The 27,080-nt window shown below is 40.9% G+C and overlaps 1 protein-coding gene across 1 annotated transcript in view; it reads right to left on the bottom strand.

The window, feature by feature from the left end:
• LOC117490945 (inactive N-acetylated-alpha-linked acidic dipeptidase-like protein 2) overlaps nucleotides 1-27,080 on the bottom strand; it is a 330,276-nt gene that overhangs the window by 280,918 nt on the left and 22,278 nt on the right. The window contains exon 5 of the mRNA XM_034140729.1: nucleotides 20,074-20,206. Within this exon, the coding sequence (XP_033996620.1) occupies nucleotides 20,074-20,206 (133 nt within the window). The remainder of the gene's footprint in view (nucleotides 1-20,073; nucleotides 20,207-27,080) is intronic.

Here is a 27,080-nt window from a genome sequence, read left to right as displayed (position 1 = left end):
GCGGATTCATTACATTACTGAGGAAAATATTTGCCGTTTAAAGAGGCCTTATTATGCTTGGCTGGGTTTCACCTTATGTTATATCGTTTTGTGTGCATGTAAATGGTCTGCAAAGACTACATTTGAAAAGTTCCCCCCAGAGAGAGTTTCTCTCCCCCACACATTACATTATTTCCCTTTTAAATGTAGTGGAGCAAAATAATAATAATATAAAGTAGATTCTAATGAAAATACTTTAAACAAGAACTTCAACATCATACTTAAGAACAGTACAAAAATAGTAAATGTACTTAGTTTCTTTCCACCACTGGTCAAACAGACATCAAAGTTGTACACACATCTTATTTATTCTGTTGAACATATTTCAAAATATCAAAGCCTGCCAAATTAGTTTTTTACTTCACTGATGACACCTTTATCAATATACATTTTAAATGCACTCGATCTCACAGAACTTAATATCGGTTTTTTTCTTTTTAAATTAAGCTAATGTAAAAGTCATATTTCAAAGAACAGCCAACATCCTCCTTAAAGTTTCCATTCTTGCAATATGTATCCTCTTGGGTAAAAGTAAATAATAAAAACATTTTACAGGACTAATTCCGTCTGAGAATAGCTGCCCTAACAACAAACTTTTCTCTATTTTAATTTGTCTTCTTTAAATGCTTACTCCCATGAAGGACAACATAATTACGGCGTTATTCAAGTGTAATGATTGCAAGCTGCAACTGTCCAAAAGTACAAGTAATTGCAAGGTTAACCATATGTTATATCGTATATTTTCTTCCTTTTGATATTCCACCTGATGAAGCACATTCCTTATAGGCAAACCATCTATTCTCAGCTCTCTCCTGGGCATACAGAGGCAGTGAGACACAGATGTTCAAATCTCCCACTGGACTCTATTCTTACACACATGCACTTCGGAAATGGCAGACAAAACAAACCTCTCCGGGCGTGGAAATTGTCTTGAGAATGGCGATAATTATGCCAAGGCAATTAAGGAAAACGCGCTCTAGATAAACCACAACTTAATTTGTCGGCATCGGAAAATCCACAAGTCTGTGGCTGGGTTGCCCAAGTATTTCCATTTTATAGTACTGTATTCTTCTACTATACTACATTTAGGAAATAATTGGGTATTTGTACTCTTGTACAGATTAGATAGCACGGGTGGAGACATTCTCTCCGTAGCTAGACCACACCCCTTTCGTGTTCTAGCTGTTGGCTTGTAGAGAGTTGGAACTTAAGCAGTTGAGTTTGTGTGCGTCCTTGACTACAAGTAAGTGATGTGTGTTGTTACTTAAAGATAGTAGTTTCTGTTAGTAATTTAGTAGTACATTTGTATTAAGTGGAGTCCTTTATCTGTTTAGAAGTAATTGTAAAATGTTGTGGTAAATTGTAGACTTTAATGGTAGATAATGCTTATGTTTGTTTCCTTTCTTTAAAACCACACACCCCTTTCAATAACAAGTAATACATGTGTGCCTTTGCATCTGTCTGCACATTTCAATTCAGTTCACAATAAATCATAAAGGAAATCCCTGAGACACTCCTTATTGTTGTCTCTGTTCATAACCAGCATCAAGAGCTTCATTACAACTCCACTTAAATTATTTCACAGATTTATTTCATAGTTACTTTATAAATGATGATTCTGACACTCAAAACTCTTGAATTATAATGATTTGGTATAGATTAAACCATCCAACATTTGATTTAAGTTACTAAAACCATACTGGGTTGACATACAAATTAATTGGCAGCAATCTTGCAATTGTATGCAAAACAAAAGCACAGTTTCAGCTTCTTTAATGAGAAGATTAGCTTTTTTTGCTTTGAAATAATAATGTTTACATTTTCCTCATTGTACTTAAATACTTCCTTTAAGTTCCATTCTAGTTGCAGTACTTTTACCTGTAATTGGGTATTTCTATAGTGTGGTATTAGTACTTTAACTCAAGTAAAGAATCTGAATACTTTCTCCACCACTGCTGTGTTGAAGCATGCCTCAGCCCAAACAAAATAAACGTATTTATGCAAGTGGATTCAAATTGCAGCCTGATGTTGATTCTGATAAGCAATTAAACTCGACAAACAGAAACTTTGACAGCGAGGAAACAAAGTGAGAAAATGTGTTTGCACATGTTTCCTTTGGTAAATGGAGTAAACTTTGATCACTTGTACTTTTTACTTCGCCCGCCGCCTTTCTTCTACAGTCTCCCCCTCCCGCTGCTATACAGTGTACGACAAGACAAACACCTCATTCTGTCACTGTCTCCGCGCTAACAGGCTCATTGGACTCATTGTTATCCAACTCAAACAGTGAGACCCAAAGACTCCACGGCACATTTCCATAATGTTATTGACCAAGCGCAGAGACGTAATGGCGCCTGGAAATATAAGCACATATGCCCCCCCCCACCGTGTTATTTGCATGTCTATTACCTCGGAAAACTGGGGCTCTCGACGCAAGGCAAGGAGAGCCAATTTGAAGCTCTGCTGCACACCCAACATCCCAACCCACACACAACCAGAATCATGCCGGCAACAAAACTTGAGAGCAAAGCATTTTGGGAGTCAGGAAGTGGTGTAATGAAGGCCAAGTGTGTCCTTTAGTGGGTTAAACAGACACACTTGAAATGCATGATGGATCAGCCGTGAAATAGGCTGGAAGGCAAAGTTCAGCAAAGCCGGTGTGACGGGATTTTCAAACAGGATGCACCTGTCTATCTCTGCAACATGATGTCAGGCACCTCCAGTGGTGTTTAGATTGTAAAGGGGAGATAATAGGATCGTGTATGACACAGGTGGCAGATTTAGCTGTTGTGACAGTATGAGAGGATTATAGCGGTGTGTGAGGATGTGAAGGGGATCCTGCCGGCTCAGTGAGCTCAGGGCTGTACCACCATGTGTACTTGCAGCATGATTAAAAACACAGATTATAGGGGATATTTTTAGCTCAGGTGCTCTTGCTCTTCCATTTCGCGCTACACAGGATACACAGCTAATAATAATAATAACAAATGATATTTATATAGCGCCTTTCAAGGGACCCAAGGTCGCTCTACATGGTGGACAAACAAAACAAACAGACAATCAAAGGGCAAACAAAAAATAAAGGAAGCCGGGGGACCAAGAAAGGGCTAGGGTCCGAAGGCCATGGTGAACAGGTGCGTTTTTAGAGATGATTTGAAGATGTCCAGGGAGGCAGCATTACGGATCTCGGCAGGAAGTGCATTCCAGATGGTGGGGGCCGCAACACTGAACGCCCTGTCACCAACAGTTCGGAGGCGAGAGCGGGGATGGAGAGCAGGCCCGTTTCTGAGGACCGCAGACTCCGAGAAGGGGTGTAGGGATGGAGGAGGTCCGATAAGTACTGGGGGGCGAGGGTATGGAGGGACTTGCACGTGAGGAGGAGTGTTTTGTACTGAATCCGGGAATTGACCGGCAGCCAGTGTAGGTGGATGAGGGTGGGGGTGATATGTTGCCATGGCTTGGTGCGGGAGAGAAGCCTGACGGCAGAGTTCTGGACGTATTGGTGGCACGCACCAGAAGCTGCTGGTGGATGGAATCGACTTTGGCCTGGAAGAAGTCCAGGAACTTCGAGCAGAGGTCGAGAGCACCTGGAGGATGGGGGGGGGGTCGAGGGGGCGGAGAAGCCGGTTTATGGTGGAGAACAGCATTCTCGGTTGGCATTGTTGGTTGCCAATGAGGGTGGAGTAGTACGAAGACTTAGCCCGGGAGAGGGCTTCTTTGTAGGACTTTACATGGTCCTGATAGGCTTCACGGTGGACGGTGAGGCCAGTTCTTTTTTTGAGTCCCTCTAGCCGACGACCAGAAGCCTTCAGGGTGCGGAGTTCAGTGGTGAACCAAGGGGCCGAACGGGTAAAGGAGACAGTCCGGGTTTTGAGGGGGGCTAGAGAGTCAAGGCTGAGGGATAGAGCTGTGTTGTAGCGAGCAACCAGGCCATCCACTGTGGTGGTAAGGGGAATGGAGGCTAGGTGGGATGCTATCGTGTGGTCAGGGCTGGTGCACTCAGTGTTTTGGTGTTCTTGAATGTGATGGTGCGTTTTGCACGCTGCATGGGCAGGAGGACAGGAACAGAAAATAGTATGGCATGGTGGTCCGCAACAGCTAGGTCCAGGCACTGGAGATGACCTTTGGTGCGGGTGGGACCTTGGACGTGCTGTGTGATGTTGAAGCAGTCAAGTAGTCGACATGGGACGACATTCACCAAGCAGTGGATGGAGATCTGGAGCAGACAGAGGTGAGCAGCTCAGCGAACTCAGACATGAAGATGGTGGAGGCTTTGGGGGAAGAAAGAATGTTGAAACATCTCTGTCTTGCTCGGTTCTGACTCACACAGTTAATACAAGTTTAGCATGGTGGCAAACTTTTAATTTGCCTGTATAAATACCTAATGATGGCATAGACATGACAAATAAAAAGTCAGTATTTTACATAAAACATACCTTGTTCTTATTTACAGACTTGCTATTTCTTCTTGCATTTGTAGTCATAATAAAATAAGACTTTCTCATCTTTTTCTTTTATTTATGGTGAGTCATCCCATATATTTTGCATAGATTTAGGTCTTAGGAAGATACTAATGCTGTATTCTCTCATTCGATTATCCAATCACTCTGGAATAACTGATTTTTCTAATTCACAAACAGATACAGTATGGTTTATTATATTAAATTCTCTATACGTAAATCACTGGTAATTTAACAAAAAATACATTGGTAATCAATGGCACTTTCTTCCCTGAAGCCACTTAATACTTGGGAGACCATTTATATGTCAGTGTTGTAGTCAAGTCACCAATTCACGAGTCCAAGTCACTCTCGAGTCACCACTCTTCGAGTCCGAGTCCAAGTCCGAGTCACCAAGGGAGAGTCGTAGTCGAGTCAGAGTCCAAGTCCGAGTCACCAAGGGAGAGTCGTAGTCAAGTCAGAGTCCAAGTCCGAGTCACCCAAGGAGTGTCCGAGTCGAGTCTGAGTCATCATTACCTGTGTTCGAGTCCGAGTCCAAGTCCGAGTCACCCAAGGAATGTCCGAGTCGAGTCCGAGTCCGAGTCATCATTACCTGTGTTCGAGTCCGAGTCCAAGTCCGAGTCACCTAAGAAGAGTCCAAGTCAAGTCCGAGTCACAAGTCTTCATGTATTAATCTTCGTGGATATATGTGTTGAAATGTAGCTGCTCCTCTACATTGCTTTTATCCTGTCATGTTATACTAATCTGTCTATTGAACTGCTGTGAAGCCAGTTTGGCTACAATTCTTGTAATAGGTGCTATACAAATATAAAGCTTATTACTAATATTAATATTATTATTATTATATATAAATAAACTATGTTTAAAATGAGTTACCTTTTAGAGAAGTGATTATATTTGTATGCCAATATTTTCCTATGGTAAAGTTTTCGTTTTGCACTTTTATTTTGATAGTAATAAGATCGGGACTCTTATTTTGAAGGAACTTTTACCGGTTAAATCGGTTTACTGATAAAGATTTAGCCCCAGAAAGCACATGGCTACTTAGCATGCAAAATGACGTCATTCTGCATGTTAAGTAGCCATGTGCTTTCGTGTTATCGGCTGAATTTGTATTTATTGATTAGATCACGTTACTCTGATGATAGTGTTCAAGACAGCCTATATGTCTGAACTCGATGTTTAGAGTAATGTGTTACGGAGCCTTCTCTTCAATATTGTTTCCACATAGAGCATTTTGCGCTGCTCTTTTCCAATGTGGAAGCAGAATGTGTGAAAGCATACAGCACGATGTGGGGTGTGTCTCTAGACATCTTTAGACTGGAATAGCGGGGCCCAGTACGTGAACTCGCCTCGCAGCCGGTGCACACGCCAGGATAGAGGACATCAGACTACATAGAAAACTTGCTCGAGTCCGAGTCCAAGTCGGAGCGTCAATGTACAAGTCGAGTCTGAGTCATCATGGGGGGAAAAATTCACGAGTCCGAGTCCAAGTCAGCGTACGCGATCATTCACGAGTCCGAGTCCGAGTCCAAGTCATCGTGCGCGAGAATTCACGAGTCCAAGTCCGAGTCGCGTCAATCAGTGTGCGAGTCCGAGTCGAGTCACGAGTCCCGAAAATCGGCACTCGAGTCCGACTCGAGTCCGAGTCCAGGACTCGAGTACTCCATCTCTGTTATATGTACACAAAACCTATAGAACACACTACAGGAAAGTGAAAAACCCCAGACAGCATAAAGGGAACTCATAATGTGTTCTGATCAAATGCAAGGCATGCTGTTAAATTGTATTGCAGTTGGGCAGTTGCATAAGTTGGAAAGACTTGATTCTATATAGAGCCCAGTCAAAAGGCTGGACACACCACTGGATCCCAGTGTGTCATACTATGAAGCAGTCGGCTTCATCCGGGCTCTTCAGAGCAGCTCAAGGTGAGGCATTTGTCTTCTCACAGTTTGTGAGTCTGTCTCATACACAATGAATGAAACTTAAAATTCTGTGAGCACCCACCGTTTCACAAATGTTGGAAGTCGACAGCATAACATCATCATTCCGGCTATGATTCCAATCCCGTTTTGTAACACAACTCTGCCGTGAACATTGGGAACGTGTCGTTGTTTGGTTTCCCTGCCGCAGACCTAATCCATTCCTATCTGCAAGCAGACATTAATAAATCATGAGGAGAAGCTTTCAGAAGCTTTAACCTCCATGCATAATTCAGCCCGCACTGATGCTAATGCTACAGCTGCAGCTCCCAATCTCGACTGTTCAGTAGTGTCCCACTAAACAGCCAATCAACTGTAATGAATCCAGCAAAGTCCTACTCTCAGCAAAATGAACAGAGAAAGATCTTCCTCCCGAAAACTGTGTGATCTAATTCCTGAACAGAACTCACTAAAAGTTAGTTTTCACCTTGGGAGAAAAAGGGAAGTCAGGCCTTCTGTGATAGATTCACTTCATACTGGATGCACTTACTTTGAGCAGGCTGAGAACTTCAATTGTGATCCCAAATAAATTGCCTTCAAATTGGAACCATTTGACTTGATAGGATGCTTAGTGTTATTCATGTCACTTTGAGTTTGTTGCTGAAGGGGTATTACCACTTGAAAAAACAGTGTTTCAAAGACAAGAGAGGGTAGTTGAAGGATAAAGTTGAGTGAGTCTTTTCAATGTTCAAGCAGCCAGTATTCAGACATTTCCCTAATGGATCATGCAGGGCTCACCACTTTCCATGTAACATATGATCATATCTCCGACCCAAAAAACCCAAAGTTAATCCTAGGTTAAATTTAAACCAGTAAAAAGTCCTGTATTGTTTTTTTTCAAAAGGTTTAAATTGGTACCAAAATACATACATTACAATGAATAATTTAAGTATGCTGAAGTGGAGGATTATGTACCTCACAATTCACGATAATGCCAATGTTCAATGCAAATAAGCAGGAAACATTGTGCCATGTATGTAGTGAGGCAGATTGTTATGGTATGGAGATCATGGATGTGGATGGTTGCATGGGTTATCTGACTTTTACATACAGAAGTTGTGAATTTAAGTCCAATATTCATTCTCTTTTATCTTTGAGTTCAGTTTTTGGTACCAACCACCTGAGAAAAATATCTCGCTCTTTACTTGTGAAATGTTCCACTTTGTTCCACATCAGCTATTCTTCACTTGTGTTAAGAGCCCTTTAGCTGAAAACAGCTGCCTGCAGCAAATGAAAACCTTTCTATCAGAGTGGAGAGAGTGGGTCAAAAGGACTAATTTGAAACAAAAACCACCTAGATTGTGTTTTTAGCAAGATAAAATTGAAAAGTTTTTTCCTGTGCCAACATCAACCCCACTTTTTTATGGATGTATTATCGGCAACTCGATGCAAGTGTGATGGGTATGGGCTAACCCTAACCCTATGATATTCATGCAGAACACATGCTGTCACAGAACTTAAATTGATCATGAACTCAATCTTTCCTTAACCCTTTAACTAAGTGTTTTAGTTGACTAACCCTATAGATAATGGAATAATAGTGAACTTGCCATGACTACACTATTTTGAAGTTGCGGTAGCCATCACCTTTCCTTAACCTACCAGTAAGTGAATGAAATATTCAGAATGCAAACTGCCCATTTGGGATGGACAAGAGATTCTAAAGTTTGACATTTCTAAAAATGTCTTATTCGACAAAAAGGCCATTTGTTTCACAGCAGAACATCCCGAAAACCACAAGAGATTATTTTTGAAAAAACACAATCACTGTGCATCAAAAAGTAAGAACCTGGTTAATTATTCCACAGAATGTTGTTGGATTTTTCCCCACTGATAAGGTCATGCTCCAAGCTCCAATCATTCCTTTTTTTGGTTGGTATATTTAGGTTAAAACACTAGGAGTTATATCGGTGACATAAGGGTAACAATGTCAGGGTAAGCCAACCAGAGGCAGAGTAAGGCTGGTCTAATTATACATCTGTCAAATTATGCATTTTGCATGTCACCAACCCTGCTGTTTTCCAATTTGAAAGTCCTGGACTTGTTGAACTCAAACTGTTTTATTTGTGGTACGAGAATGTTAAACTTTCTGGATTGGGAGAAAAGTCAGTTGGCCGTGAAAATAATCAATACAGAAACTACGTTTCAGCCAAAATCTACTTGGCAAAAATATAATTAGTATCCAATGTAATTCTAGGAAATGCAGTTGATTGACTACACAATCAGCTTTTGTGTTTTTCCTTCATCAGAGCAAATGATAGCAGAGATGCTTAAATCACATGTTCTGAAGTTCTTCAGAGGACTTATTTTCCTCTATTAAAATTAACCATCCGTAAACAGATGTCTTGTAGCAACCTTGTATTTAAATCAATATGCAAGTCACAATGCATTGGGCTCATTTGATTCCAACATAGGTTTCTAAATAACAAACCTGTCAACCAGTTCAGAAATGAGAACAGGGAAGTCGTTTGAACAGTATCTGTTTGGATACATCAGAGAACGCTTGGAAAGAGGTGCTTCATGATAAAGGTTAACACAATTATACCATTGCCAGTGGTGTAAATTATCAAAGAGACCACGTACAGATAGCAGTCACAAACTGATGGCCAGCAGTTCTCATTTGTCGAACACAGCGAGGGGCTATGGAAATAAATGTGTGAACAGAAAACCTCACACATGGCAGCTACATTCAAAGGATAGAGGAAATTGCCTCACTACCAGGGGCATCAACTTGGCAAAAAACACGCTGCCTCCGATAAGTCAAATGTGCCAGAAACAATTATTTTCTCTTTTTCCACAAAGGGAGAACACAGTTTTCATTTCCCTCTAGTGATCGGCTATATCACTAGTCTGGAACATGGCATATATTTTAGGCATGATGCCCTGTTGTTGTTATTATGGATGGAAACATGTCCAAGATCAGCATCTGCACCACTAACAATGCTGCCAAACACTTTTTATACACAAGTACAATCAATTCAATATATATTATTTTGCCATTGTCTCGCTGTCAAGACTATAATTATTTTTTTGTTTTACAGCTCAGATTTGAATAAGTCTGAATTCATAGTAACACTCAATAAGTCATTTCAACCTTTTCAACCAATCATTTTTCAACCTTTCTCAATGTTTGCTGCATCACAAACAATGCAATCATTCAAAACAGCAGTGCATTTGATCATGACATTTTTGGATCCATACATTCTTGGTAGGACACCGTGTACAAAGGAGATCGTGAGATTGTAAAACTGTACTGAAATAGGGGTATTGTATGGGTCTGTAATGTCATAAAAAGTGTGTTTATTTTTGCCTGATACACCATTGATATTCAATATATGTAAGGATTTCAACAACTACTGAAATATTGAAATTAGATTAAACTATGATGTAATTCCAGCTAACCAGATAGTAGCGAAACTACATATAGAAATAGATAAAGTCAAAGAGTACATACTGTATTATGATAATTGTAAGGTTCATATTTGTATTTTGTGCCTCTACTGTGACATGTTTGTGCTTTGATTTTCAAAAAGCTCTTTATTTTTATCATACTGCCTGTGTGCCTGCAGCAGCTCTTTTCACCCTCTGTCTGAAACCAGAGCCCAGTCTGCTCTGATTGGTTAGTTGGCCGGCTCTTAGAGGTAATGGTAATGTCCCGCTCCTTAGCCTATCATGTACACAATGTGTTGACACGCTAGCTAATAGAAGAATGTTACATAGTGGTGTCACTATGTTACGGAAGCAAACAAAGGAGTCCAATGAAGGAAGGATAACACAATAAAACAAACTACAGGAACGGGAAAAAACCCAAACGCAAAATAGGGCCTTCACAATGTTTACTTAAAAGGAGGTATACAGTTGCAGTAATATAGAGGGTGAACAATGTCATGAAACATGTGGTTTGGTTCGGCATATTCACCATTAACATTCAGTTTCTGGAATAGTTCTAACAACCGTTGAAAGATTATATACAACTACAGTATGTTGTCATTCAATCTAGCCCAATAGTGAGTAGCAAAAGAAAATATATTAAGATACACAAATGTTCAAAATGAATAATAAACCAACGGGTTAATATTGAAAGAAGGTATGTTTCTGTGATGTATAAAAAATAAACATTAAAATACAAAATGTAAGGAAGCTATGATGAATGCACAGCACTTTTCAAATATTATTATATCATGTATTTTTCAATTACTTATTCACAAGCATGGCATTACAGTCTCAAATGGAGATAAAATGTGAATTCTTAACAACAAGTGCAGTACTAGGAAGACAGTTCAGCTGTGGACAACAGTGGACAACAAACATTAGTTTCCTTCATCAGAAACACTATGGAATACTATTTGAATTTTCATTTTTATATTTGTGGGTAGCACAAGCTTTGGATTCATGATGGCTAAACTGTCCCCAGTAAAGACAAATAAAGAAAAAGAGGGCAAGAGAAGGAAAGAAGTTAAAGACAGAGCGCTGGACGTCAGAGAAATCCACAGAAGAAGACAGACAGGAAGTAAACACTAACGGGAACACGGAATGAGGTCTTGTGTTTTAAAAACTGGAAAATGGAAAAGGAAATGTGAAGGAAGTTGGACGGTTACAGAAAACCTTGATCAGTGCAGCCATTATTTCAAAGAGGCCCTATTATGCTTTTTTGGTTTTCCTCTCCCGTAGTGTGTTATATAGGCTTTAGTGCATGTAAATCAGGGCTGGCTAACCAGTCAGAGGTAAAGAGCCAATCATTTTACTGTGTTACTGCAAAGAGCCACATCATACACAAAGGCACACATGCTGGGTGTATGTCCCCCGACCTCTCTCTCCTTCTTTATTTTGCTCTCAGCCTTTCTGTGTGCTCCCTCACTCTCTTCCTCTATGTGCCCCTCTCTATCTTTCACACATACAAAATGAAAATCTAAAAATGTACAATAATTGACACACAGACATCCACACTCAAAGACACACCCTCCCATAGACACACACACCCTCTCACATACAGAAACACATACTCTGCTCAGCCAGATTTCCTATAAATGTCACAGTCCATGATATGGACAGAAATGGACTTAAACCTCTCCTACCAGTATTAAGACCAGAGGCCAGTTACTGTCAACCATTAATATTGTGTCTCACACACAAACTCTCGGTTCAAAACATTTGAAAAAAGTTGTTATCTTACTATGCATGTTGCTTCTTTGAAACGTGCAGAGGATGTGGAAGGGGCTCAAATGCATGAAAGGGCACATTTGTGATTTTTGTTAATAATTTAATAAAAATATGCCTGGACTTTTTTCTCCCTGTCGGTATCTCACACACAGATTCATGACAGTTATTTAAAAATAAATGAAGTGTATTTTAGTTAATTCTCCTCACATGACATCTCAACTTTTACCTAACCCTCTGACTGACAGAAGCTCTGCTGACAGAGATGCACTTTCTCTCTTGTTTATTTCTTTACCACGAATCACCAAATTCGGGAGTCCTTCTGAGTCAGTTGCCAGCCCTTCCTGGAGCAGGCCTTCTCACATACACATATACAACTGCAAAGTGTTACCGTTTTGATTTGACAACATTATATTGAGTTATTACGGTTCTATCTGAGTTATATGTCTGCCGATCGGAAGCAGATCTCTCCCTTCACTGTCACATCGCGAGTGCAGTAAAGCCCGCCTCCAGTACTGCAGGATCTGCATTCTGATTGGCTAAAGCACTTCTTTGTTGAAAACTCTGTAACGATTGGGCTGGAACTTGTGTGTTGTTAACCCTTTGTGAACTGGGATACATATGCGCAAAAAAAAACACAATTCAAATTCGATATGAACTGAGGAGCTGCCTGAGACAGGGCAAAGAGCCGCATGCGGGTTGGCCACTCCTGATGTAAATGGTCTGCAAAGGCTAAAATCCCAAAGTTCCCTTTAGTGGGAGTTTCTCTCTCACAAACTCCCCCCCTGTAAGAAACGCCTCCATTGAACTCCTTTGTTTATTTCCGTAATATAATGACATCACTATGGGACACTCGCACTTCTATTGGCTAGCGCGCCAACACATTTTACGATATAGTCTAAGGGACCGGACATCTGTAAGCGGTTGACCAATCACAACGGAGCCGGCCAGCTAACCAATCAGAGCATACTGGGCTCTGGTTTCAGACAGAGGGTGAAAAGAGGTGCTGCAGCACAGGCAGTATGAGAAAAATAAAGAGCTTTATGAACATTAAAGCATGGAGACATGTCACAGGAGAGACACTACATACAAATATGAACCTGAAAATGAGCAGAATAGTGCCCCTTTAAGTTACTATGCTGTTGCTGTAGTTCCAGCCGTTGGAACAAAGTCTTGTATGTATGTATGAGGAGGCAGAGGCTTTGATTTGCAGAGGCTGTCTCAGCAGGCAGTGCACGACAACACGGCATCGACACAACGCTACAAGGAAGAGTCAAATTAACAAGCTGAGGGAGGAGACGGTGGAGAGAGGAAGACAACAAAGTCCAAACAATAAACTGAGAGGTGGGGGGGGAAGTCTGGGGAATGCTATACAGAGCCGTGGCAAACAGCGGAATTACATTTACTCTAAACAGCTCCTCCACTGGCTGCGTTTTCCACTGGGGAGCACTCCTGTCAGCTCCTTGTGTCTTATTTTTCCATTTGAAAAAGGAAGATGCTGTTGACATCACTGAGGAGTGTTTTAAAGCTCTAAAAACACAGAGGGCCTGAAAGGAAACACTCCTTTCAAACTAAGCAAAACAGGTGCAATGCAACAGCTTCTTAGCAGTCGTGCAGAACAGTGGGGTACGCCTCAGTTCCTGCCACGTAAGTGCACATGAAGTGTTGGCAAAGTGGCATTTCACCAAATTGCCTGGGATTTGTTTGAGTATGTATGAAGCACAGCACCAAACCCCGGAATGACTCACTTCTTCTTCTTCGTCTTGCCACCAGGAGACGCAATGATACTTCCGTTAGCGTACATGTGTGTCTAATGAGCCAGGCTTTTAACCAACACTGCAGCATCATCTTCAAAAATAAAAAAAGTTGATGTGTTATGTTTGTAGTAGGAAGACCCTAAAAGGGGTTCTCCTCGTAGAAAAAGGTCTGCATTTTGAATGGAATAATAATGCAGCTTACTTTACTGCACTAATGGATCCAATTGAAATCTTGAGACAGGTAAGACTCGTTTAAAGAATGAGCTGAAGAGAAAAGCAGCTGACTCATGTGTTGGTGTTCTGCTGATAAAATTAGATCATGTGTTCTCATTCTTCCTGTACAAAAGAAGCACGTGAATTTTTAACTTGGCAAATTGACTGTCAATCAAATACGGTTTTGAATCGTGATTAATCCCACAATGTCCATAGTTAATGCCATAGTTAAATCGCAAATTAGACACCTTTTTATATTTTAAATGTACCAAAAATAGATATTGTTTTCAGTTTTAAATATTCTTATAAACATGGAAGTGGACAAATAGAATTTATTAATGCAAAATGTAGGTTTGTTATTATTGCAACAATCCAAAACAAAGAGAAACTGAAGCAAATTGAATTCAAATTGATATAATTGAAGTTAATCTGCTTGGTGTTAAGTAGGATGCCAGTTGCTAAAATAATAACCTAGTTATTAATCGAAATATCCTATTGAACTTATTTATGTTTTAGATCTTTTGTTTTATGAAAAATATTATGTGTTTCCAGTGCATCTGCATAGCACAATGCTCATTAGGAAACTAATAAAAATGACAGTTACTACATCCCATACAGTGCAGTAGTCATGTTAGTATTGTGCAGATAATTGCTGTGATGACAGTCAGCACAACATGTACTGTGCACAAATACTCACATTCTTTGACACAGCAGAAACTATATATGAGGAGTGGATTCCAGTATTCAAAGGGCGTCAACAAGATATTGAATTCTTGTTTAGTCAGGTGACAGATGTGGCAGTGTTGGTCCTATTTATCATAAAAACCTAATGAAGCTTTCCAAAAAGATCATCTCTGACCCAAACCGTGTTCTGAACAGTGAATATGAACTGCTACCATCTAATCGGAGATACAGGGTCCCGCGATTCAATAAAGTCAGACAGAAGCACTCCTTTGGGCACCAGTCAATCCTCACAGTAAATACAGAGCAAAATCCCAGGTCTAATGCACGCTGAAGGCTCTTTGAGCATGTTTCTCTCAGTGATTGTCATGTTATATCTCTCACAGACTCTGCCCTCTACTGGACTCTATGGGTCCCTTGATCATATCACGCAAGCATTCATCCACTGAGACTTCTATTAACGTAGCCGGCCCCGGGGCGGGCCTACCTGAATGCGCGCGCATCTCACCGCATAAAAGGAGGCCTCGCCTCCTGACTGTCATCCTTTTTTCTTCAGCGAGCAGGATTAAACAATCTGAGCAGTAAACGAGAAAGGAAAAGAAGAAAGCATGGACTCACCACTCCTCGAACACCGGGCCTGTCCGACATGCCCTGGCCTAATCGCGGGGGCTGATCCGCACCGCCTGTGCTTCCAATGCCTGGGGCCAGACCACGCCGAGGACGGCCTAAGCCAGTCGCCAGCCTGCAACGCCTGCCGGATGATCCCTCGACTAAGCCGCCGACATCGTGGGGATCATTTCCGGGTGAAGTTTGGCCCACCGGAGGAGGCAGAGGATCAGGACCTCGAGGTGGTGGAGATGGGTGAACAGGATGATGAGGTACCATTCGTGTTCGCCATCCCGAGGGGCCGGGTGGCCACGTTCACGGGGGAGGAAGACGACGAGGACGCCTCGTTGTCTGGTACTTCCGGGTCCGGCGGCCAGGAGGGTCCAGCACACAGGTCTGCGCGTCTGGACTTCCCGGCGGTGATGACCCTGGTGGCGGAGCGTGTGGGCCTACCGCTCCCCCCACCGCTGCCACCGAGGCCAGTAAGCCGCCTACGACAGGGGTTTTACGGCCCGGTGCATCCGGCGCAGCCGGCCTTCGTCTCGCCCCCTTTGCCAGATATCTGGCAGTGTGTGGATCTGCATCTGACCCCCTCCCCTGGGGGTCCCGGGGGACGTAGTGCCCTCCACACTATAGTCCATATACACTCTGCACGGGGTCAGTGTGGGGGACATGGGGCACTTGCGCTCTCCCCGTGCTCCTTAGGGACTCGGGAGAGGTGGTGCACAGTGAGCCCATACGGGGCTGGGGACTCTCTCCGTCTGCCTATGGGCGGGGGGGGGGCGGGGGAGCCCTCAGCACTGTTTTCCGAGCACACTTTTCGCGAAGTAAGCGCCTCTGAGTGTGCTCTGTCAGCCGCGGCCCAGACTTCTCCACGGTCACAACCGAGGTAAAGGAGGGTGCGGTGCAGCTGCTGCTAACCAGAAAGCCGGTCAGGGGCAGTGGGGTGGAACTGTGTTGTTGGACGACAGCGCGTGTATACATCAGGGAGCCTGTGAGAGATATAACGAGGGGTTACGTATGGTAACCCTTGTTATATAAGCACAGGCTCCGCCCTCTACTCGGGGCCGTCGGTCCTATGCCGCTCGCTGAAGCGAGGTGTAGGATGACAGTCAGGAGGCGAGGCCTCCTTTTATGCGGTGAGATGCGCGCGCATTCAGGTAGGCCCATCCCGGGGCCAGCTACGTTTATAGAAGTCTCAGTGGATGAATGCTTGCATGATATGATCAAGGGGTAGTACCCATAGAGTCCAGTAGAGGGCGGAGCCTGTGCTTATATAACAAGGGTTACCATACGTAACCCCTCGTTATGTTAAATGATTGTTTTTTCATGTATTGTGTCTTGATATTTGTCCATGTTGCAAATGGAGCTGCTGTGATGCAAGTCAAATTTCAGACTTGATCTGACCATTAAAGTATTATCGTATCATATCTTATTCTCATAGGGATTACATTCTGACACCAGGGAGGAATGTGCAAAGACTGCACACATGTAGAAGTAAATCTAAATCTATACATTGAGAAACTACTCAAAGCGATAGATATTTGTTGAAAAACTAGATAAAAAACACATCCAATACTTCTTAAGGGAAGGACATGTTTAGTGTTCTTCTAAAACTGCAGGGTTCATTTAAGCTTATCACAAAAATTGTTAAGGGTTTAAATGCAACATGTTTTTTTGGCTATCACTTAATACTATATGAATGTTAAATGCCTGCACGATTAGACATAATAATACAAATAAGTTAATATGGCTCCAGCTGCTTTTACATACATTGAAGTAGTCATTTATGTTGGATATATGTGAAAGCATATGTTTCAAACGCTGGATAATATTGTTTGCAATGATGGAAAATATTTAGTTTTACCAGATAATGTATATTTGGATAGCTTGACAGCACATAGCGAAGATATAGTGATGCTCAAATTAGGATCTCGGGTTTTAGTTAATTAGACTAGTTATTATATATTACACTAATAGAAATGTGAATAATGTCATAATATTGTTTGTAACTTCTTTTCAGAGCATTATTTAAATTGTATGCAAAACATTATCCTTTAACCTACAATATCCACCTATATTTATACTACGAAAAGTATATTCACTCAAGTATTCACTCAAGTGTTTGCACAATTATTCATAGATAACAACTTGTACAAGATTTTAGTCATGATTGTTAAAGGAAGTGCGGTTCAATCTTACAGCTTTGGTTGTTTAAACATGCATTATCATCTCACTTTCAACTGGTCTGCACTTGTTATTGATGAAACTGATATTGATGAAACTGATCTGCTCGACTGTCTCTCAAATTGTAATGATTGTAATGATTGTATGTATTAATTGAATTTTACTTAACAGACTGTACGTGGTTTGTCTTGTTTGTCATGTTTTGCTTTTTGTCTTTTTGTTTATGTTGTTGCTATTGTCGGGACCCCCTTGAAAACGAGATGGTGCATCTCAAGGGGTTTATCCCAATAAATACAATTTTTATAAACAGCAAACTGCTACTTGAAATAAATATTTTTTAATAGATTTATTTTGTAATAGTCTACGTTTTTTGCATGCATCTTGTGCTGCTGTATGATATGAATAATCCCCTCAGGATGAGTAAATCTTATCAGGAACATTTTCCGATAATTAGATGGATGGATGAATAGATAAATAAAAACATGAATAAATAAATAAACAACACTGGAAAGCACATAGGCTTGAATTAATACTGTACGTCTCCCTCAAAATAATAATATTATATTAATAAATTCCTGTATTTCCTTGAGAATCAACATTTTATTTTTTAAATGGTTTGAGAAAAATACAATATTATGAATATATTTATGAATTGAAGCATACCATAGGCCTGTACTACCAAGCAGGAGTTGCGGTTAGCGAGGTAACTTCAGGGTTAACTCTGGGTTTTGCTCCTACGACGCTGGTTCACTTCGTACCGGGGTAGATCTCCATGGTAACTTATGCTGAACACGTAAACTGCTCCAGAGCAACACATTGGAGTCGTGCACTTATATTGCCGCATACTGTAAGCAGAAGTTGTGTAAGTGTAATTAAAGTCACTTGTGTCTTAAATGGGGCAGTGATATTATAAACTTAAGCATTCAAACAGTTGGGAGTTTTTTTTAGCAGCTGTTCTTTCTGCACCTTGCAGTTGCAATTTAGTTGCTTTTATCCTGGATTAAGTGTTTAAGGCATGGATGTTTAAAGTTCAACTTCTTCATATTTGTATAACATGATAGTTTAGAGTTCACTCATGAAGTATGACGCTCAGCTGTCAGTAAAGCTTGTCTATATTGTGGTGACTCATTGAGTTGCAAACCAGCGTCGTAGGACCGCTTAGCGAGATCTCGTTTGTTAGGGTTAGTTAAGCCAGATAACTCAAACATATCCAGGGTCTGTTGAACTGGCTTCGTAGTACAGGCCTCATATCAGAACAAGCTATTGCAGCATAATCTTATTTATCCATTCTGCTCACTACTTTCCAACACATGTCACTCAAACCTAACTCTTTAAAAGACTTAAAACTGTCTTACTCTTACGCATTCATGTTACTTCTCCATGTGAAAAAGAAAATTGATGATTTTAGCGTTTAAGTATTCCTCTAATGGGTAGACCCCATTTCTTTTGATTCATTTATAGAAATATTTCCCAGTAATAAAAACAGTATTTGGCAGTTGAATAAAGTCTGGTTGATATGAGTAATGAGGTGTCCTTTCACATCTTCTGTTCTTCTGAGCTGTATTAGCACAGGGGACCGGAGCGCAGACAGCCAGCATCTGTCTCTCTCTCTCTTAAACACATCCCCTCACACATACACACACACACACACACACACTCTTACACATGCTCACACAGCAGTCCAGACATCTGGCGGGGCTCTACAGGGTCTTGCTACCGTGGTACTGGGACTCTTACAAGGACTAAAGATACTTCAGCGGTAATGACACGTCCCCATTGGCCAGACCGGGCAGAAAAACAGGAAGTATAGACAAGACTGAGGGTCGGAGAGGTCATCCATCTTGGGAGGGGGATTTAAATACAGTAGCAAAGAGTCACAGAGATACAGAGAGATATAACGTCCTCTGCCTGAGGCCAAGGTAGAAAATGTGTTTCAGGGATTGACCAGATTCCAAAGAAATATGTATAATTGCATTGAGCTTTACTTTATTTAGTGCTTATAATAAAATGAGTTTATTAAAGGTTTGAAAACACTTTTAAAAAGGGAGAAGTATTTGTTTCCCACGTAATATGAAGGCTATTTTTTTACATTACATGTTACTTGTTAGACTATTTTTAAATCTGGCATAAGTAGAAAGGTTGCTTTTACAGCTTCAATACGATTTGGTTTTAAAGAGGTCCTATTATGCTTTTGGGGCTTTTCCCTAACCGGCAGAGTGTTAGGTTATATATGTGCATGTAAATGGTCTGCAAAGGATCAAATCCAAAAGTTGGGAGTTTCTCTCCCACATACTTCCCCCCCCCCCCCCCCCCCCTGCCTGAAACGCTTCCATTGGACTCCTTTGATTACTTCCGTAACATAATGAGATCACTATGTAACACCCGCACTGCTATTGGCTAGCGCTCCAACACATTGTATGTGATAGGGGTAGGACATTTCTAAGCGGTTGACCAATCACAACAGTTCTGGCCAGCTAACCAATCAAAGCAGACTGGGCTCTGGTTTCAGACAGAGGGTGAAAAGAGGGGCTGCAGCACAGGCAGTATGAGAAAAATAAAGAGCTTTTTGAACATTAAAGCATGGAGACATGTCACAGTAGAGACACTACATTCTGATATGAACCTGAGAACTGGCATAATATCTTCTCTTTAAATGAAATTATCTTTGCTGCCTCAATATTTGAGATATTCAAAGTCACAATATCGAGAAGCAGCTAAGTGGATGATTATTCTGTGGGCATTTTTCCCCTTTATGAACAATGTCAGTGTATAGGCAGATTAGAAATTGGGTACAGAAAGGGCTATAACATGCAACAAGCACATTTATTTGAATAACTTGTGTTTTGTGACAGAAAGCACACAAACACGTTGCATTAAAGAAATAAAGTAAAGCATTTAGTGTTAAATACAGAGAGAAGCTGAATTTTTTTCGGTTTTCCCAAACTTAAATAGGCAAGTATATGTTCACTTGACTAATAAAAAGGCACTTACATATGGCAGGGTTTCCTCCTGGGTTGAGGGTTACTCTGAAGGCTTGATGCCAGGTGTGGCTTCCAGGGGGGGCGTCACATGGGTCGATGTAAAGCAGAACACCTCCAAAACCCAGTTCAGACAGGAGGGATAGCTGGAGGCACACGATAAGAAACATGTTATGCTAAAAATGCTTTAATTGTGCAGGAAAGACTGCGACAACTCATACCTCAGCATGATTAAAAATCTTTTTTATTTCATTTTAGCACGTGTTGGTTGTTTTCAAAGGTGTTAAAGCAAAAGGAAATAACTGCCAATTTACACATCACAGCTGTTATACAACACATCCTAAGAGAAATAACAAGCCCTTTACTTTGCATATGCATCACTCTAATCATCTCATAGCCAACTTTGAGTTTCTACTTGATTTGGTGTTAGGGAGGAGGGGTTGTGTACATTGTTGTTCAAACGGTAGCGGTACTTATTTTTGACTGGTTGGAAAGAGTCTTACACACAAAAGTCTTCCACATCTCTCTATGGCTCTTGTTTGTTTTTTAAAATAAAGAGCAGGGCTGGGCTCGTTAACGCATTCATTCATTAACGCAGACAATCATTATGTATATGCATTAAGATTTTTTGTATTATTCATATTATTCCGTATATAAGTCTGTTGCTCACTGGCTCTGAAGACACATACAGACACACCATTGGTTACAGGAGGGGTGGGATGTTGATCAGTATTGGCTTAGGATGGGCGTCATCACGAGTCTCAACCAATGAGAGCATTTTGGGGTGGGCCTCACATGAACCGAAACAGAGCGGCCGGATGTTGTGTCACGGCAATTGTTGTGGCCGCAAGGCATTGTGGGACAGCATTTTCTCCTTTCCTTTCGTAAAGGAAGGTCCAGTGCTTCCTAAGCTAAAGGAGGTTATAAAGGAAGTTTCAAAGCTCCTTTCCTATCATTCACTCCTGTATTCACCAAGTCTTACCGGTTTGTTCCTTGTTTTGTTTTGTTTATTTTCCTCTTGTTTCACATTGTCTGCTCCTATAGCTTATTTTAGTTGTTTTGCCCCAGCTTTAATACGATAAAGCTCGCTTTTGTTAACACTTTTATACCTGCCTGCCCTCTTTTATTCTGCAATTGCGTCCTGATTTCCTTTCCCCCCCGTGTAATTTCTGGGTAGAAAATGCAGTGTAAATGTGCCACACCTTATGGCCGTGTCTCAATTCAGGGGCTGAACCCTTCGGAGGCTGCATTTGTAGACCGCATACATCACTTCCGCCAAAAGAAGGCTGTCCCAATTTTTTCTAAAAGACGAGACTCTTCCGAATGCAGCCTTCTTTTCCCGGATTTGGAGGATACATCCGATGTATCCTTCGCGGTCTACCATATCCCAGGGTGCAATGCGCACAGGGATGAGTGACTTTTTATCAAATTAAATGGCGGTCCGGTCTCCCCAGCAGAGTGAATTCAAAAGCAGCAGCAAGCGGAGGAATCACTAATAAATGTGAGTATTGGGTTTTAACTTACTTTAAATTAACTAACCCAAGGAGCATTAAAACGTACATTTTCGTTAAATAATACGGATAAATGTGACATTAGTGACACTAGCTGGACGTACTGCACTGTCGGTTTACACTGTATTCTTAATTCAATTCGGAAGTTTACTAAAGTCATACAGAGATCTTGGCTCTGTTATAGATAAGTTATACTTGATATTACATCTATAAATAGACCAAAGTGAAAACATTTAGACCGGTATAGCCTACAGTACGGTGGGATTTATAAGATGCTACCCTGACGTGTAGCTGCCGTTTGCTTTATTTATTTCTCTGACATGTTGCAATGTTTTACTGTTTGTTCAACTTTGGGACAACGTTACAACCTTTGTATTCAGCTCATGCTGCTTTGAGGTAGAGCAAAAAAAAAAGCCTATTTTAAATATTTCCACCAGATTTGATCATCTTTTATTTAGGTTAAAGTGTATTTAAAGGGGACATATCATGCTAGATTTGAACAATATATTGTAGGGCTATACCTATATAAAGTATATAAATATAGTTTTTTTTTCAAAATACCAAACAGATCATGCATTTTAGCCATGCCTCATTTTGCTCTATTTGCTCTTTCCAGCCCTGTTTTTGCAGGGGGCTGATTCTGTGACGTTGCTTTAATGCAAATGAGCTGCAGCTGACCACGCCCCCCTGCAGGAGAGGGGAGCGTGTTTTGAGATCAGCTGCTGGGCTGTCAGAAGAGGGGGAGAAAAAGAGATCTCCGTCCTCCGTGTTTTATTATATTATTATATAGAGTCATTATTCATTTGTTTTAAAGCTCAATAAATTACAAAGAAGACCTTTGATCGGCACTTTTCTAATTTCGTCCAGAAGATTTAAACTTTAACGGACATCTTGACCGCCGAAAAAAAACCTAACTGAAACTCTGCCGCACGGTCCCCTCGTTCCTTGGAAGACGCGTAGAGGTGGGTGTTTGTCATCTGCTGGTGGACTAACCGGAGAGAATTACAGTGCTTGCCTCGACGGGGAGGGATTGCATTGAATTACAGCAGCAGGAGCAAACGCTTGCCTGGGGGAGGGAGAAAAAGAGCCACAGCGGAGAATAAACAGAAGGGCAACCATGGAAGTCTTCTTCGCTGCTTTTGTGGCAGACTACAGCGCCACTTACAGGCCTGGCATATGTACTACAGCATCTCCAGCGCTTTCGAGCGGCAATGGCCGGCTGTGACCCAACCTCTCATTCCCCTGATAGGTGGAGAATTGACCACTAAGTGGAGCACCACTTTTGTGACGTAGAAAATAATTCAAACCTGGATCAGTCTGTATCAGATCCGTTTTTAGAGATTTGGGTATGGAGGAAAATAGAGGGTTGTGTTTTCTGACACTTGGTGAGTTCCCTGGAACACCGGGGACACATATTCATGTATAAAAGACGTACAAAAGTGCATTTTGCATGATAGGTCCCCTTTCATTTATCCTACTCCCATAATAATAAGACAATCAAAAATGCACAGCAGCCTTTTGCTTGATTTTTGTTTGTGCCGTGCTGTCAAAGATATGCAAGCTGTGACTGTCACTTCTTCTCTTTAGTTTTTTAAAAACCAAAACGGTATATCATTTTAAATAATGCTTTTGTTTGTTTGTCTGAAATGCTTAGTGTTACATTTTGCAATAATACTTTTGCAACCCTGTGTTTAATAATATGATTAATTCACTTTTTTATTTTTCTCTTGTTTTTCTCTGTGATTAGGACAATTCTGGAGAAATGGATCTGCTGGAGAAGGACCCCTAATCTGAAAAGTGCACGGCAAATCATCAGGACAGAGCTCCATCCACCTGGACCCCCCGAGGTGCTGGAGAAAGCAATCAGGAACATCCTCCACCCAGACCTCTGCTTACTGCCGTCCTACAGACTTGTGTCTTAGTTTCAGAATTTTATTTTGTATGTGTCCTTTCTTTTAATAGATATTTAACGATTATAGATTGAGTCTGTCTGATTCCCCAAACAGCTGCTTCTATATACTTGCTGCACATATAATACAAACAAACAACTCCATAAACACATTTTTGCTGATATTTGTTTTACTGCTGTTGATGTTAAAGTACATGATTGATTTCCTCTGTCTCAATGATGAAAGTTATAATAATAGAAGACATGAAGCTGCAGAGAGAGGATGGATATATTCTTACCTCTACTTTGTGATAAGATGAAAATACAATATTAAATTGTAATTGTTAAATACATTGTTTATTTCATTTACTGAGGTTTTAACCATTATTTACAACATGTGTACATACGCAGTGGAATAATAGGATATCTCTAGGTCATTCAACTGTCTTAAATTCAGTTTAATTGTATTAATACAAAAAATAGGTCATAGAAAATGTTTAATTGTGTATTTCAGCAGAGCGGGGGGTCACTGTGGTGCTGGACCTGGAGGTGCTGACCTGGTGTCAGTGGGATATCATCTAGGCTGGTTTAGGGGAAGAAGGAGAATATAAACTGTTATAATCACAGCTATATATTAAGATTAGAAAACTAATATTGTTATTGTAAGAATCAATCTATACAACATGCTTTTTTTCATTTAAAAAAACATATTGTTTTATTAGTACAGAAAAATTAAGACTTATTTTAAATATGAAATAATATGATTAAATTACATCAGCTATATATCATTTACTTGTTAACTTACTAATGTAACATTACTGGGGGCTAAAGGAACAGCTTAATCTTATTTACCTGGCCATGGTCCTCTTTATTTCATCGCCGTCGGTGATCTCCAAAAAATGGTTAAAGTAAAAAACTAAAAGTGACGTTTCTGGATCTTTTTCAGCTGAGTTAGCTTGTAAGCTAATTAGCTAGCAGGCTGCTGGAGCAGCGCAACCGAACAGCACGTATCACGTGACATAAATACGAAGCGCTCCGTAGGCTAGACTGTCTCATTTCGTAGGCCGCTCGGTCCAGGCTACCCGGTCTACCTGGGCTGGGTCCCCCGTGGACCGCGTAGGCTGCGTACTCCGAAGAGTACAGCCCCTGAATTGAGACACGGCCCTTATGTGTGTGTCTTTGCAATTAATGACTCAAAGTGTGAACGTGGTGACATCTCTGTGGTGTTACTTTGCTCAACAGAAAGTACATTTATAATTACTGCAGTTACTTATTATATCTCATCCTTTTGAAGTCAGAGTTTCCTTATATGGCTGGTTGTGGTTCTCATGCTGTCAAAGGTTACACTGCGTAGGTGTTTATTCATCCCACATTACTGGTAGTGAGAGAATAGTTGCTGGGTGGGAGGCAGTGGGCTGCATACAGCAGTATTTCATTGTTGTCCATGGGAAATGTAGCGTCCTTGTTTTTTATGAGGGTGGATGAGTATTTTATTGAATATGTGACACCAACCAGGGTCAAGCTCCTCTCATCACAACTCTGTCCTTCACTGCAGACACTGCACACAAGCACACACACTCATTTAACTTTACACACACCGGCTATCAACCACTTACAATACGAAAAAGCAGAGAACGTCATGCAAGTAGCATGCACACGCTGTTTACCATGTGTTCTGCTCATTTTGAAATGAACACACTTGTGTTGCTCATGAACAAAATCACATGATCTTGCATACTGAAGGCCTTTACTATTTTTATATTTGTTCCCCCGTGCTTTTAATCAGGTCAATACAAAACAAGTTTGAACTGTTGTTGGACATAAATATTCTCACACAGAGCATGAACTTTACACGTCAAATAAAGAAGGCATTTCTTAATAAATATTATTTGCAAATAAAAGGTAGATACCAATCAATTTGAGTAAAGTACACAATTATTAGTTATGTGTTGTGCCTTTGTCTAAACAACAATATTGAGGCTTCGTAATCCACCTCAACGAACAGAAACAGAAAACCTTCTTTATCCTGTCATCCTTGACTAAGCAGCTTATACCAGATCCACTCCTTCCATTCTTGCCTCCCTAGAATCCTTAGACATAAAGGGCCGCACACATGCAGCATCTTTTACCGCCTGAAGACGCAGGGCCCGTGGTCGGTGGCTGGGTGTCTGCTCTTCAGACAACTTTTCAAAGGCAAGTTGAACAGCAATTATAAACAGCTAACCATACCTTCGGATCTAATCCAGAAACAGTTTTTTAAAGTATTAATAAATATAAGTGCTTTCCCTAGAAAATGTTGTTTATGTCTCTGTGAGTGTAGGTGGGTTCTGCACTTCAGCACACAAGAGCAGAGGATATTAATGATCGAATGACATTTCAGCAGCAGTGCTCATGAAATGAATATAGGTGAAACACTGGATAGATCTTATAGTCAGGGTATTGATCACCCCGCACATAAACAAACAACTCCTCCTCATTATGCTGTAAACTGATATTTAAGGAACATATCTGTCAGCGTCAATTGTTTGGCCCTTGTCCCATGTATGCTGAGTTCCAAAATGTAAACTACTTCCAAATGTTGAGCACTGCCTTGGGTGGAAAACGATATCCTTTACTTGGCCTCCCCTAAAAGTAGCGTGTGGGCTTATAAGCCTAAAAAGTGGTCAAGTAAAGACTTGACCACGTCTGAAGACCGCAACAAGCATAGTTCTTTCAGGTCAGGCAGCACCTTCAAATAATGCTAAATGCAAATGCCTAGCGATAGGACTTACCACCGCCAAGATCAAGGTCATTGAATACCGTGGTCTGATCGACATGGACAATGAAACGTTGGCCTGGCTCACCTCAACAGAGCTGGAGGTCCAAAGACAAACGCCAAAGAAGACCCATTCTAACCGTTGCTAATTCTCATCGCTCTCAGTACATATAGATATGAGGCATAATATTTTCAAGCAAGTAAAAATTTGCTTTTCCGTATCCTGGAATGATCATGTTCCTATAGTGTGTGAAAGCCTTTACTTTCACAAGTACATGATTACAGAAGACACACACATGATTGACATTCATATACATGTATTAAATAACGTGTTAGTAAAATGTGTGGAAAACCATTAAGAAAACAATAAACATATTATAACATAATATCCCAATTCTATATTGTGATTCTCAAATTAGCTAGTACTAATGGAACTAAATGACTTATTAAGCCAATATGGTTCAAACGTATGCTCCATGTTTGTGTTAAATATGAGTGTAGCTGTATGTTAACACTGGGCCTGCGGTCACCGTCACATGATCATTAGTGCGGGTACAAGGCTCATCCATCATTCCTCCCCAGTTCTACGTAAAGGGCGATCATTCCTCTCAGCTGCTGACACACGGAGACATTATGGAGCACACATGATCAAATTTGTCACAAACTGTGCGCGAGCAGGAAAAATGGGTCAGCTGTTGCTGGCCCGCTCCCATGAGGCAGGAGGTGCAGACTGATTTAATGGATTTCTAAAACTCTAACTGTAGGAATGCAAATGCAGTATGCTGACCCCTCTTTGAACGTTTACTCTACTTTTTTTTGTTAACCTCCATTTACTCCTGTTATGGCTCATTAGCCTGTCATTTCTC

The sequence above is a fragment of the Trematomus bernacchii genome, unplaced genomic scaffold (assembly GCF_902827165.1).
Source record: "Trematomus bernacchii unplaced genomic scaffold, fTreBer1.1, whole genome shotgun sequence".
Lineage (NCBI taxonomy): Eukaryota > Metazoa > Chordata > Actinopteri > Perciformes > Nototheniidae > Trematomus > Trematomus bernacchii.
This window is presented reverse-complemented; position numbering and strand designations above follow the sequence as displayed.